The sequence below is a fragment of the Gracilinanus agilis genome, chromosome 3 (assembly GCF_016433145.1).
Source record: "Gracilinanus agilis isolate LMUSP501 chromosome 3, AgileGrace, whole genome shotgun sequence".
In the NCBI taxonomy this organism is placed as follows: Eukaryota; Metazoa; Chordata; class Mammalia; order Didelphimorphia; family Didelphidae; genus Gracilinanus; species Gracilinanus agilis.
In genome coordinates, this window is record NC_058132.1 from 141,067,043 (window position 1) to 141,081,459 (window position 14,417).

The 14,417-nt window shown below is 33.2% G+C and overlaps 1 protein-coding gene across 1 annotated transcript in view; it reads left to right on the plus strand.

Moving 5' to 3' along the window:
- USP12 (ubiquitin specific peptidase 12) overlaps nucleotides 1-14,417 on the plus strand; it is a 124,924-nt gene that overhangs the window by 59,455 nt on the left and 51,052 nt on the right. Inside the window, exon 2 of the mRNA XM_044668287.1 lies at nucleotides 6,242-6,322. Within this exon, the coding sequence (XP_044524222.1) occupies nucleotides 6,242-6,322 (81 nt within the window). The remainder of the gene's footprint in view (nucleotides 1-6,241; nucleotides 6,323-14,417) is intronic.

Here is a 14,417-nt window from a genome sequence, read left to right on the forward strand (position 1 = left end):
AAGCTGGCTTGAGAAAGAATTGGAGTTTGAAGCAGAGCTGAAAGAGAGTGTCAATTTCAAATGCTGTTAGTTGTAACGGTTTTTCTGTGACAGTTACTCTTTCTGGGTGTGGCAGTTGGCAGAGTCACACACAGGGACTCTCTCAGGGCTGGAGAAGGTAACATCTTTGCCTTTCTCAATGTCTGAGGGAAAGACCTGAAGGAGTTTAGTTTTTTCTTTTTCCAACTGTTTTTATAGTTTTGATTTAACTCTGAGAAGACCAAAGAAAATCCTGGTCTTTGGTTTGGACTCTGAGTCTTTTAAGGCTCAGAGTCCTGACTCTAACTTGATTCTTGTTGAGACTCAACCAGCTAGCCTTTGTTATTTTTATAACTTAGAGGCAAAGTTAAGAATTATAAGGATAATAGTGAGTGGTAGTTTATTTAGAATAGTAAAAATTTGGGTTAATCAGATCAGGAAGGATCAGTGTAGCCTGTGAAAACAGGAGAAGTGGTTTCTTTTGGAACCAGGGAGTTTTATTTGGGTGGAGTTAGAATAATCCCTTAGAGTTAGAAATCCTTTTATCCTTATATATTTTCAATAGTTTATTTTTCTATAATAAGAGTCTCTTTAGCATCCTTGGGCCTGGCCCTGAAGCGAAGTTCACTTATGAGTTTCACTTCACTGATATAAACTGAAGATACTTTGTAGGACAGCAAGCAGAGTATCTAAAATCAGTTTATAATCAATAATCAATCCATTGCTGTATTATTTTACAGTTGCCTTTTATTTTTAAAGATCTGACATGTAAACTATTCTATATTTGCCAAGTTTACTTATAGTGTCACTCTTTATGTTTGTCATTTACCCATTTTTAACCTATCTTGGTATAGAGTGTGAGACATTGATCTAAACCCAATTTTTCTCATACTGTTTTCCAGTTTCCTTAGCAGTTTTTGTCAATTAGTGAGTTCTTCTCCACAAAACTAGGAACTTTGGATTTATCATACATTAGATTGCTGTGGTCATTTATTTCTAGTCTATTATTTTTTCTAGTTCTATAAAGTAGTTCTTGGCAGTTTGATAGGTATGGCACTGAATAAGTAAATTAATTTAGGTAGGCTTGTAATTTTTCATTATATTAGCTCATCCTACCCATGAGCAATTAATGGTTTTCCAGTTGCTTAGATCTAGTTTTATTTGTTTTGAGAAATGTTTTGTAATTGTTTTCATATAATTTCTCTGTTTGTCTTGGCAGATAGATTCCGAAATATTTTATATTGTCTAGGACAGTGATGGCGAACCTTTTAGAGATCGTGTGTCATGCTTTGCCTCCTCACCAAATGCCAGGCATGCCCCTCTTCCCCCCACCCCCCTTCATCCCACACAGGAGAAGGTGAAAGTGCTCCCACTGGGCTCCTGGGCAGAAGGGCGGATGTTGTGAAAAAATGTCAGTCAGGCACAGTGGAAGGGGGAGGACAAGCAGCTCCAGCTGAGTCCCTCTGCCTTTTTAGTAATGAAATTGTGGTGTGTGTGTGGGAAAGTGGCATGAGTGCCATCTTTGACACGTGTGCCATAGATTTGCCATCATTGGTCTAGAGCAGTGATGGGCAAACTACGTCCCACGGGCCAGATGCAGGGGGTTGGGGGAGAGGGGCCTTAAATGTTCTAGCGTTGTGACATTTTTCCTAATCTGATGAATACAATGAGTAGGATACAGTACAATGAAACTTCAAAAGAGTTACCTTAGAAACAGACTGACAGATGAGCATTTCCTTTCCTTTGGCCCCCACTTTAAAAAGTTTGCCCATCACTGGTCTTAGAGTGATTTTTAAATGGACTTTCTCTTTCTAACTCTTACTGCTGACTTTTGTTGTAAAATGTGGGTTTATTTTGTATCCTGCAACTTTGCTAAAGTTATTATTTCCACTAGCTTTTTAGTTGATTTTCTAGGATTCTTGAAGTATAATGTTGTAGATTTAAAGGTAGAATGACAACTTTATTATGAGTGAGGAAATGGTCAGGAGACTTGCTCAAGGGCACTGTTATAAGCAGTATTGACCCTTCTTGGTTATTAGTATACTAATAATACCAATAGTTGTCTTTGTGGACTGATTCTCAAGTTTGACCATTGAACAATATGTGTCTATTCCCTCTCCCCAAATGACTATATATAAATGCTTGAAGACACTGTTTTGTCTGTCATGAGCCTTTTCTTCCAGGGGAAAATCCCTAGTGTATTCCAGGTGTTCTCATAGAGCTTAATTTCAAGGTCCATTCTTATTTTGTCACCCTCCTTATATGGTTTCCTAGATTTACTAAACTATCTTATCATTGTTCTTACAAAAATGTGACAGCCAGAATTGAATATAGTAGTTTAAATGTAGATTTTTCAAGTGGGATTAATTAATCATCTTCCTTGGATATTTATGCCTTTCTGAAGACAATCTTTTTAGTAGCTTTTTGGGTGGCACATTACAATCTGTAGTCTATTAAAACCTTGTGATCTTTTTTTGGATAAACTTCTATTTAGCCATTGTAGGTTTTTAAGATATATGAAATTGTAAAATTGTATTAAAAATCATTTTTAAGTATTTAATTAGATTCAACCCATCAAACTAGCCTGTCAATGTTTTTCTGTTACGATTTTCATCCAGTGTGTTATTCCTTCTAGTTCTGTGCCATCTGAAAATGTGGTGTGTATAATCTCTATAATTTGTTTATAAAAATGTTTAGCATTGGATGTAACAGGTCTCTAGGGTACCACCCTAGACAACCATCCAAGTTAACGTGGAAACATTAATGATTACTCTTTTGGTCCAGGTGTTCAAGTAATAACAAATCTGTTCTAAATTTGGAGAATGGGATGACCATATAGCATAATGGTGTGAAAACTTAAGACATTACATTTGATTGGAACATATGTGTTACGTTAGCATAAAATAAGGCTGGAAATAAATAGAATGCTGCTAGATTGCCTTAAAATGCTGTGCTAAGTAACTTAAATTTTATTTTTTAGGCATTACATTAGGGAGCCATTGAAGAATTTTTGAACAGTGAAGTAAGTTAATAAGACCTATGCATAAAAAAAGATAAATCTGTCATTAAAAGGTTGTATGAGGGGAAGAATGGGGAAATTTTCACAAGAAAAGATTTGGAAGGACCAATGTGGTGGTTCATGCCTGCTGAAGCTTATCTTGGCTATATCTTGTGTAGATATCTTGCATTCAGGAACCTGCATTAAAGTTTTTAAGCCCCAGGGAGTCGGGGACCTCCATGTTGCCAAAGGAGGGGGAAACTTTTTGGAAGCAGAGAAGGTCAAAACCTCCATGGTGATGAGAGTGTGATTAGCTCCTTTCCTTCCAGTCAGACTCAAACATTAAGTGCTTAGAATGTGTGAAGTGCTAAAAGCACACAAAGACAAAAATGAAATAGCCCAGTACTCTTGAAACTTGGTTTCATCAGTAATTTTATTCTGTTGCTCATCCATGTTACTATCTAGATAGTCTACAAAATCTTGATTTTTGCACTAAATCCTGTGCTGAACTAAAAATTATTAGATGGATTGTATTTTGAGGCCATGCAAATGAATATGGGCAAGTAGGTGTGCAGTGGTTAGAGCACACCTGGAGTCAGCAAGGCCTGAAATTTATCCTCAGACATTGCCTGTGTACCCTGGGCAAATCACTTAATCCCATTTGCCTCATTTTTCTCATCTATAAAATGAGCTGGTGAAGTAAATAACAAACCTGTATAGTATTTTGCCAAGAAAATCTCAAATGAGATCACAGATCAGAAATGATTGAAATTGAACAACAAAAATGATGATGACTTATCTTGGCCTTTTTACTTTATTGTCCTCAGAAGAGACAGACCTACTTTACCTTAGTTTTCATGACTGATTCTCTTCTTCACTGACTGAATGTGCTAGTCATTGCTTAAATACATCACTACTGATTTTTGCTATATGCTATCTTTACCATTTGTCTCTCCTATTTTCCTATCACTCTCAGGGTTTACAACTTTTATCAGCTGATTTGAACCTTTACACGAATTCCTCCTTTAATCTACCCCCTCTCTTTTTGCTCCATCTTTTTTCTCCTCTTTCTTCCTTTTGAATGAAATATATTTCTGTACTCAACTCTTTGTATCCTTCTTTCTCTGACCAGTTCATTTGAAAGTTAGGTTGTTTTGCCTACTCACTCCACCCTTTTTTCTTTTGTATAATCTACTTTTACACCAGCATTATGTGAGATTATTTCTCATACTCTTCCTGTCTCTTCTACCCTCTTGTATTCTTTCCTCCTCCCTTTAAGGTAATTAAAACATAGCCAAACCACTCTCAAAACATTTCTCTCTATGACCCCTAATAATATAGGATTCTATTTTCAGTTCTTATTTTCCCAGTTTTTTCCCTGTAGCATTTCTTATTTAATATAAGAAACTATTTTAAATACTTTTTTTTAAACTATTGCTTTATCTCATATGGGAATTTTAGCTGAACTTGTGTCCAAACTGTATTTTTCTTTGAGTCTGCTTTGTGTAGATATTTTGGAGTCGTTTTCTTCTTCCAGGTTTATGTCTTGAGCATTCTTGTCACCATAATAGCTGTTTATGATGGAATTCCTCTTTTGTTTGCTTATTCATCCTGCCTTACTTTCCGACTACAGACTTGTTGTTAGGGCCAGGCTCTGTGGACTTCTGCAAGGAATATTGGGGCTGTGCCTCATCCTATTTTGTGCCTTCTTGGGTTCTACTGCTATATTGCTATAAAATCATGAGACTATACAGCTTTAAACTCAGTAACGGGATTTAAATGAAAGTAAGTAAATAGATAAAGCCCTTTCTTGTGACAAGTGTCTTAAGTCAATCAAAAATAAGTTAACATTTGATTATTTCTAAAAATGCAAGTCCATTTTGTATCTTTAGTTTGTAGCAATTTTATGAAGAAGTGAGAGGCTTGCTTCATGAGATGCCATTGCTGCATTTTGAACACTGCTATGAAGTCTTTTAAAATTGTTTTCTTTAGGGGCCAGCTAGGTGGCTCAGTGGATTGAGAGCCAGGCCTAGAGAGAGGAGGTCCTGGGGTTCACATGTGGCCTTGGACACTTCCTAGTTGTATGACACTTTTTCCCATCCCACTTGGCTAGTCACATAACCCTCATTGCTTAGCCCTTAACACTGCCTTGAAACTAATACATAGTATTAATTCTAAGACAGAAGGTAAGGGTTTAAAAAATGTTTCCTGTATATATATTTTTGAATGTATCATGTAAATTGTTTTCTTGATTCTTGTCACTTTATTCTATATCAGTTCTTACACAAGTCTTTTTAGGTTTCTCTGAACCAGTCATATTTATTTCTTAGGATGTTCTGTTATATTCATATGCCAAAATTTCTTCAGCCATTCCCTAATTGAGAAGTACCTATTTTGTAGTACTTTACTAAAATAAAAATGTTACTATAAATATTTTTGTACATATGGATCCTTTCTCTCTGTCTCTAACCTCTTTGGAGTTATATATCTAATAGGGGCATGTCTGAGGCAAAGGATGTGTACAATTTAGTGACTTTTTTGAGTATAACTTCAATTGCTTTATAAAATAATCGCGCCAATTTATATCCTCAACAACAATTCATTATTGTGCTTGTCTTTCCACTGTCCCTCCAACAATTGAGTTTTTCCTCTGTCATTTTTGCCAATTTGGATGTGAGGTTGGTTGTTTGCATCTTACATTAAGTTTCTAGGAATTGGTAGAGAAATCAAAAGGGTATATTATTATCAGAAATAAGCTACCTAATACAATATGTATAAAAGACTTTGATCTCTATAGAGTAAGTATTTGTTGAATTAAATCAATCACATAAGTTTTGGAATATAACCATGGTTTGGCTGTTAAGAATTTTGGGAAATGATGGAAAAAATCCATTTATTATAAATGATTTTTGTTAAATTTTATGGTCCCCTCTCCCCCAATCTGGCTAGTATAAAATTTAAACATAGCCATACAGTTAAAATTATCTTTCAATGCATGACTATATTTTTGTAATTTCAAAAATATCATTTGGTAGCCTATTTATAAGTATTTATATGTTTTATTATTTAGATTAGTGCACCTTTTGGGGGGCCCTTTGTTTTATTAAAATAAATGATTTTTATTTATCTGTAAGAGGTATGTATAGTTGACTTACTTTGCTTTGGTTTATTGTGAAAACATGATTATATTTGTATATATTAAGATTTTTATTTTTTGTTTTATAGGGCGCCAATGCCTCGGCTTTAGAGAAAGAGATTGGTCCAGAACAGTTTCCAGTCAATGAACACTATTTTGGATTAGTCAATGTAAGTTTCTTAAGATATTTTTATAAATATCCTGACTACATATGTGGTTTGAAAATATGATGACTAACTGACAACAAATAATTTAAATCAGTTGCTCGTTTGTTCTCATTAGAATGTAATTACACCAGAGATTTGATTTAGAATTATTATTTTTTTTTAAACCCTTGTACTTAGGTGTATTGTCTCATAGGTGGAAGATTGGTAAGGGTGGGCAATGGGAGTCAAGTGACTTGCCCAGGGTCACACAGCTGGGAAGTGGCTGAGGCCGGGTTTGAACCTAGGACCTCCTTTCTCTAGGCCTGACTCTCAATCCACTGAGCTACCCAGCTGCCCCTGATTTAGAATTATTTTTATTAAAAGAAAAGAGGAAAATGACAGAATGTGACATGAGCAAACATTGAAAATCAGACCTGATTTTTCAGTGTTCTAAGTGCTGAGAATGCAAAGAAAGAAAAAATACCCTCTGCCTTTAGGGAGAAGAATTGTTTTAACCTTTTTTTCTTTTAAATTATTCCTATAATAATTATTGATTTTTTTTAAAGTGTTAAATTGTATTTTCTTATTTTCTCAATTACATGTAAATTCTTTTTTACATTCACTTTAAAAAAGTCTAAGTTGCAAATTCTCTCCCACTCTCCTTGAGTAGTTAAGAACTTTACTATCCGTTTTAGTCATGTTGGAAAAGAAAACCCAGGAAAACAAACTAAGAAAAATAAAGGAATAAAAAAGTATGCTTTAGTCTGTATCAGGCTCCATTAGTTCTATCTACATATCTATCTATATATCCATCCTTTTCCTTTGATCTTTTTGAAATGCTAGTAGTTTTGCTGGGTCAAGGGGTATTGCATAGTTTTGTATTCTTTTGGACATTCCAAATTGCTCTCCATAATGGTTGAATTAGTTCATGATTCTCTTATTGTGCAATGCAATGGTGTTCCAAATTTTCCATGTCTTTACCATTTGTCATTTTCCTCTTCTGTCATTTTAGCTAATTGATAGATGTGAAGTGGTATCCAAGAGTTGGGTTTAATTTGTATTTCTGTAATCCATTGTGATTTAGAGCATTTTTTCATATGATTATACAAAGCTTTGATTTCTTTTTTAAAAAATTTATTTATTTGTTATTTTAATTAATTTAGAATATTTTTCCATGGTTACATGATTCATGTTCTTTCCCTTCCTGCCTTCCTTCCTCCCCCTTCCCGGAGCCAATGAACAATTCCATTGGCTTTTACACGTATCATTGTTCAAAACCTATTTCCATATTATTAATATTTGCAAGAGTGATCATTTAAAGTCAGCATCCCCAATTATATCCCCATCAAACCATATGATCATCATGTTTCTCTTCTGTATTTTTCCCACAGTTCTTTCTCTGGATATGGATAGCGTTCTTTCTCATAAGTCCCTCAGAATTGTCCTGGATCATTGCATTGCTGGTAGTAGAGAAGTCCATTATGTTCGATTGCACTACAGTGTATCAGTCTTTGTGTACAGTGTTCTGGTTCTGCTCCTTTCTCTCTGCATCAATTCCTGGAGGTCTTTCCAGTTCACATGGAATTCCGCCAGTTCATTCCTTTCAGCACAATAGTGTTCCATCACCATCATATACCACAGTTTGTTCAGCCATTCCCCAATCGATGGACACCCCTTCATTTTCTAATTTTTTGCCACCACAAAGAGCGTGGCTATAAATATTTTTGTACAAGTCTTTTTATCTATGATCTCTTTGGGATACAAACCCAGCAATGGTATGGATGGATCAAAGGGCAAGGCATTCTTTTTTTAAAAATTAAATTAAATTAAATTAAATTAAATTAAATTAAATTAAATTAAATTTCATTTCAATTTCATTTCATTTCAATTTAATTTCTTTCATTTATTTATTTTAAGCCCTTAACTTCTGTGCATTGGCTCCTAGGTGGAAGAGTGGTAAGGGTGGGCAATGGGGGTCAAGTGACTTGCCCAGGGTCACACAGCTGGGAAGTGTCTGAGGACCTCCTGTGTCTGGGCCTGACTCTCAATCCACTGAGCTACCCAGCTGCCCCCAGAAGGCATTCTTTTAAAGACATTTGGGCATAGTTCCAAATTGTCTTCCAGAATGGTTGGATCAATTCATAATTTCACTAGCAATGCATCAGTGTCCCAATTTTGCCACATCCCCCTCCAAAATTTATTACTTTCCTCTGCTGTCATATTGATCAATCTGCTGGGTGTGAGGTGGTACCTCAGAGTTGATTTCTTCTTCTGAAAAAATACCCGTTAATATCATTTGGCCATTTATCAGTTGTGTAATGACAATGACTTAGTCTGATAAATTTAACTCAGTTTCTATATATTTGAGAATGAAACCTTTATAAGAGAAACTTGCTGCAAAACATTTTCTCCCTGGTTTCCTGCTTTCCTTCTAAATTTTGACTTTATGGTTTTGTTTGAGCAAAACCATTTTAAATTCATGTAATCAGAGTTCTCTATTTTATATCCTGTGAAATACTCAGTGTCTTGTTTGGTCATAAATTATCACTTATTCATAGATCTGAGAGGTAAAATTTTCCATGCACCTCTGATTTGCTTATATTACCCTTTATATACTCATTTTGACTTACCTTGATCTTCATTGTGAGATGTTGGTCTATATTTATTTTCTTTAAAACTGCTTTTTAGTTTTCCTAACAATTTTTTGTCAAATACTGAGTTTTTGTCCCCAAAACTGGGATCTTTGGATTTATCAAACACTAGATTACTGTGGTCATTTTACTACAATGTATTGTGTACCTAATCAATTCTACTGATCTACCACTGTCTGTTAACTGCTATCAGATTGTTGGTGACAATTAATGCTTTGCAATATAGTTTGAGATCTGATACTCGTGAACCACCTTCCATCAATGATTCCCTTGATATAATTGAACTTCTGTTCTTCCAGATGAATCTTATTATAATTTTTTAGCTCTATAAAATAATTTTTGATAGTTTGGCATAGCACTGAATGAGTTAATTTATTTAGCATTGTCATTTTTAACATATTGGTATTCTATCCATGAGCAATTAATATTTCTCTGGTTATTTAGATCTGACTTTTATCTGTGAAAAGTGTTTTGGAATTGTGTTCATATAATTATAGGTTTGCCTTGACAGATAAATTCCTAAGTATTTTATATTGTTTGCAATTATTTTAAATGGAATTTCTTTATCTCGTCTTGCTGAACTTTGTTGGTAATATATAGAAAAACTGATGATTTATGTGGCTTTATTTTATATTATGCAAAATTACTGAAGTTGTTAATTATTTCATCTAGTTGTTTAGTTGGATTTTTTTTAGAGTTCTTTAGGTTTACCATCATTTTGTCTGCAAAGAAGGATTATTTTGTTTCCTCATTGCTTTTTCTAATTCCTTCAATTTCCTTTTCTTGTCTTATTGCTATTGCTACCATTCCTAGAACAATATTTGATTACGTAGTGGTAATGGGCATCCTTGCTTAACTAACTCTGATCTTATTGAGGTTTCTAGCTTATCCCTGTTACAAGTAATGCTTGCTGATGGTTTTAGAAAAATACTACTTTTCATTTTAAAGAATTTATTTTGAATATATGTATATATAGGTTTAAGTAATTTCCATAGTATTGAAATTGTTTTGTAAATGTCTGGTAGAATTCTCTTATCCAACTGGTTTAGGGGATTTTTCCTTAGGGAGTTTATTTATGACTTGTTTAGTTTGTTTTTCTAAGATAGGTTTATTTAAGAATTCTATTTCCTCTTTTGATCTGCACAATTTATATTTTTGTATATATTCATCCATTTCACTTAGGTTGCTAATTTTATTGTAATATGATTAGGCAAAATATTTCTCAATAATTGCTTTAATTTTGTCTACATTGGTGGTGAATTCACCTGTTTCATTTTTTTATATTGGTGATTTGATTTTCTTTCTTTAAAAAACAAATTAACTAATGGTTTGTGAATTTTATTAATTTTCCATAAAACAGTTTCCTAGTTTTATTAATTACTTTGGTGATTTTTTTTCTGCAAAATTTTTAAATCTCTTCTTTGAATTTCAGAATTTTCAATTTAGTGTTTATTTGAAATTTTCTTCTAATTTTTAGTTGCATGCTCAATTGTATAAGTGTATAGACATATAATTTTTTCCCCAAATACTGCTTTGGTTAAATCCCATAAATTTTGGTATTTTGTCTCATTATTGTCATTCTCTTTGATGAAATTAATTGTTTGTTCTTTTGATTAATTCTTTGAACCTCTCTTAGGATTAGATTACTTAATTTCCAATTAATTTTTAATCTATACAATGTTCTTTATTGAATATAATTTTTATTTTACTATATGGTCCAAAAAGGTTGCATTTAATATTTTTTTACCTTTTTGCACTTGATTGTGAGACTTTTATGCTCCAATAGATGGTCTGTTTCCTGTAAAGGTGCCATGTGTACTCCTGAGGAAAAGACATACTCTTGCCTCAGTTTTCTCCTGAGGTCTATTATATCTAATTTTTCCAAAATTCTATTCATACCCTTACCTTCTTTTCTTTTTTTTTGTTAGATTTTTTTTTTTTTAGTTCTGAGAGTGTGAAATTGAGTTCCTTCACTAGTATAGCTTTACTTCCTTATGTAACTCATTTAACTTTCCTTTATGAATTTGAATGCTATACTAATTGGCGCATAAATATTTAGTATTGATATTATTTCATTGTCTGTGCCATCTTTTAGAATAATATAGTTTCTTTGCTTGTCTCTTAATTAAATCTACTTTTGCTTTTAGTTTGAGACCATGATAACTACCTCATGAGTTTAAAAAAATTGTTTCAAAATTCCCAGGTAACTCCATAGGGCATCATTTGAAAAAAAGAAATATGTATATAAAAACCATGTCTTGCTTATTTCTATTTACCATTTTTTTCTCAAGAGGGAGACATATGCTAATCATTTTTCAAACACTATTTCTGTTGCTGTACATAATGTTCTCTTGTTTCTTCTCATTTTACTTTTCTTAATTTTATGTAGATTTTCCTATTTTTTAAAAAAAATTTAACCTGGTTATCATTTCTTATGACACAGTAGTATTTCATTACAATTATTGGCCACAACTTGCTCAGCCATTCCCCAACTGATAGACATTCCCTCAATTTCCAATTCTTTGCCACCACAAAGAGCGCTGCTATATTTTAGAGCATATAGCTTCTTTTCTTTTTTCTCTGTTCACCTTAAGAAAGAAATTTAATAGTGATATTGCTGGATCCAAAGGTATGTACATTTTTATAATTATTTGGGGATAATATTAGGTTGCTCTCTAAAATGGTTGGATCAGTTCACAAATACACCATTAGTGTATTAGTGTCTCCATTTTTCCATATCTCCTCTAACAGCTGTCATTTTGCCCAGTTATCATTTTGGTCAATCTGATGTGCGATATCTCCCTTTTGATTTGGATTTAATTTAATCACTAATGGTTTAGTGCATTTTTTTCATATAGTTATGCATAGCTTTAATTTCTTAAATCAAAATATGTTCAATGAGGATTGGCTCATTCTTATAAATTTGACAACATTTTCTGTATATTTTAGATGTGCGACCTATATCTGAGAAACTACAATTTTTTTCTGATTTGCTACTTTCCTTCTAATCTTGGGTACATTGGTTTTATTTGTATCAAATCTTTTTTAATTTAAAGTATTAAAAATCCATTTTATATCTCACAATGCTTTCTGTCTCATGTTTATTCATAAGTTCTTCTATATAAATCTGATAGGTAATTTACTTATGATATCTCCTTTTAATTTACTTTTGATATTTCCCTTTATGCCTAGGTTTTGTATCATTTTTATCTTATGGTGTAAGATGTTGGTTTGAATCTAGTTGTTGCCAGACTCTTTACAATTTCCCCAGAAATTCTTACCAAATAGTGAATTATTATCCCAAAAGTTTTTGGGCCTTTACTTTTGTCAAACACAAGGTTACCAAAAATTCTTTTACTACTGTTTGTTGTGTTCCATTCAGCTACTTTTCTAGTTTTGATAATTATTGCTTCATAATACAATTTAAAATGTGGTATTGCTAGACATTTTTCTTTTAAAAATTTTCCCCATTAATTCCTTTGATATTCTTGACCTTTTGGTCTGAAAAATGAATTTGTTACTTTATTGAACTATTAATTTTTTGATAATTTAATTGGGATGGCATTGTATATGTAGAGTAGGTAAGATTATTTTAATTATATTGGCTTTGACCATCCATGAACAATTAAAATTTTGTTACCAGCTGAAGAAAATATATTTTATTCCATTTTTTAATTTTGACTTTATGTGTCATTTTAAAATATGTTTCTTATAAGCAAACATATTTTTAAGCCATTCTGTTATCCATTTCTCTTTTATGGGTAAATGCATTCCATTGATATTAAGAATTATAATTACTAGTTGTGTATTTTCCCTTCATTTTATCTTTCCTCACTATTTTTCCTTCTCTACCTCTACTTTTTTTTTACTTCAGTTGAAGAATAAGACATTCTGCTTTAACCCTTAAATTTTAACTCCTTGTGTGTCTCTTGTAAACAATAAATTATTGGATTCTGATTTTTAATCCATTTTGCTATTTCATAATTACAATGACTAATTCTGTTTCCCTCCATCCTAATACCCCCCCCCTTTTTTGCGCTCTCTCCCACCCTCCCCCCCAAAAAAAAAAAAAAAAAAGCTGTTTTGCTTATGCTGTCTACCTCGCTCCCTTGGATCAGCCCCTTACTTCTCTCTTATCTCCTTCTCTTACTATTTCCCTGTAATGTAAGATATATTTCTATACCTAATTGAGTGTGTGTGTGTGTGTGTGTGTGTGTGTGTGTGTGTGTGTGTGTGTGTTGGCCCAGTTCTGATGAAAGTAAGGTTCAAATGTTGCCTACCATCCCATATCTTCACATTCACTATAGAAGAGCTTTATTTTTGTTATCTCTTTTACATAAGATAATTTTCTCCATTCTACATCTTCCTTCCACCTTTTCCCAGGGGGGGCCTCTTTCTGGCCCTTCATTATTATTTTTGTTATTTTTCAGATATCATCCCATCACAGTCAACTCATAACTGTGTCTTCTATCTATGTATACTCCCCCCAATAATGATAAAGTTTTTAGGAGTTCCAAGTCTCAACTTTCCTTATAGGAATATAAACACTTTATTTAACTTTATTGAATTTATCTTTTTTCATAATTACCATTTTAGGCTTCTCAGTCATATATTTGAAAACTAGATTTTCTGTCTTTTCTGTACTAGATCTTTTCATCAGGAATCCTCAAAAGTTCACTTATTTCATTAAATGTCCATTTTCTTCCCTTCGATTTTACTCATTTTTATCAGATTTGTCAGATGTTTTTTTATTGTAATCCAACTCCTTCTAGATGATCATATTCCATCCCCGTGATTCTTTAATGTAGATGCTGCCAAATCTTGTGGCTCCACAATATTTGAATTGCTTCTTTTTGGCTTCTTGCAATATGTTCATATTCCTGGCAGTTTTCATTTTGGGATCTCTTTAGGAGGTTATTGTTGGATTCTTTTTATTTCTATTTTCTCCTCTGGCTCTAAGCTATTAGGGTGGTTTTTCTTGAGTTTCTTGATTTTTTTTGAAAAATTATTGTCCTTTTGACTTTAATTGTTTCTTTGTGTTTCATGGAGTCGTTAGCTTTACCTTGCCTAATTCTAATTTTCGAGGAATTCTATTTTTCAATGAACTTTTATTTCTCTTTTTTCTATTTGGCCAATTTATTGTTATTTATTTATTTAATTTTTTAAAGTTTTAAACCCTTAACTTCTGTGTATTGACTTATAGGTGGAAGATTGGTAAGGGTAGGCAATGGGGGTCAAGTGACTTGCCCAGGGTCACACAGCTGGGAAGTGTCTGAGGCCGGATTTGAACCTAGGACCTCCTGTCTCTAGGCCTGACTCTCAATCCACTGAGCTACCCAGCTGCCCCTATTGTTATTTTTTAAATTGTGACTTGCCCAGGGTCCAAAGCCTGGCTCTCTATCCCTTAAACCATGATGTGTGTGCCAGAGGCTCTACTCAGCCCTCTCTGTGGGCACATGCGCAATCTC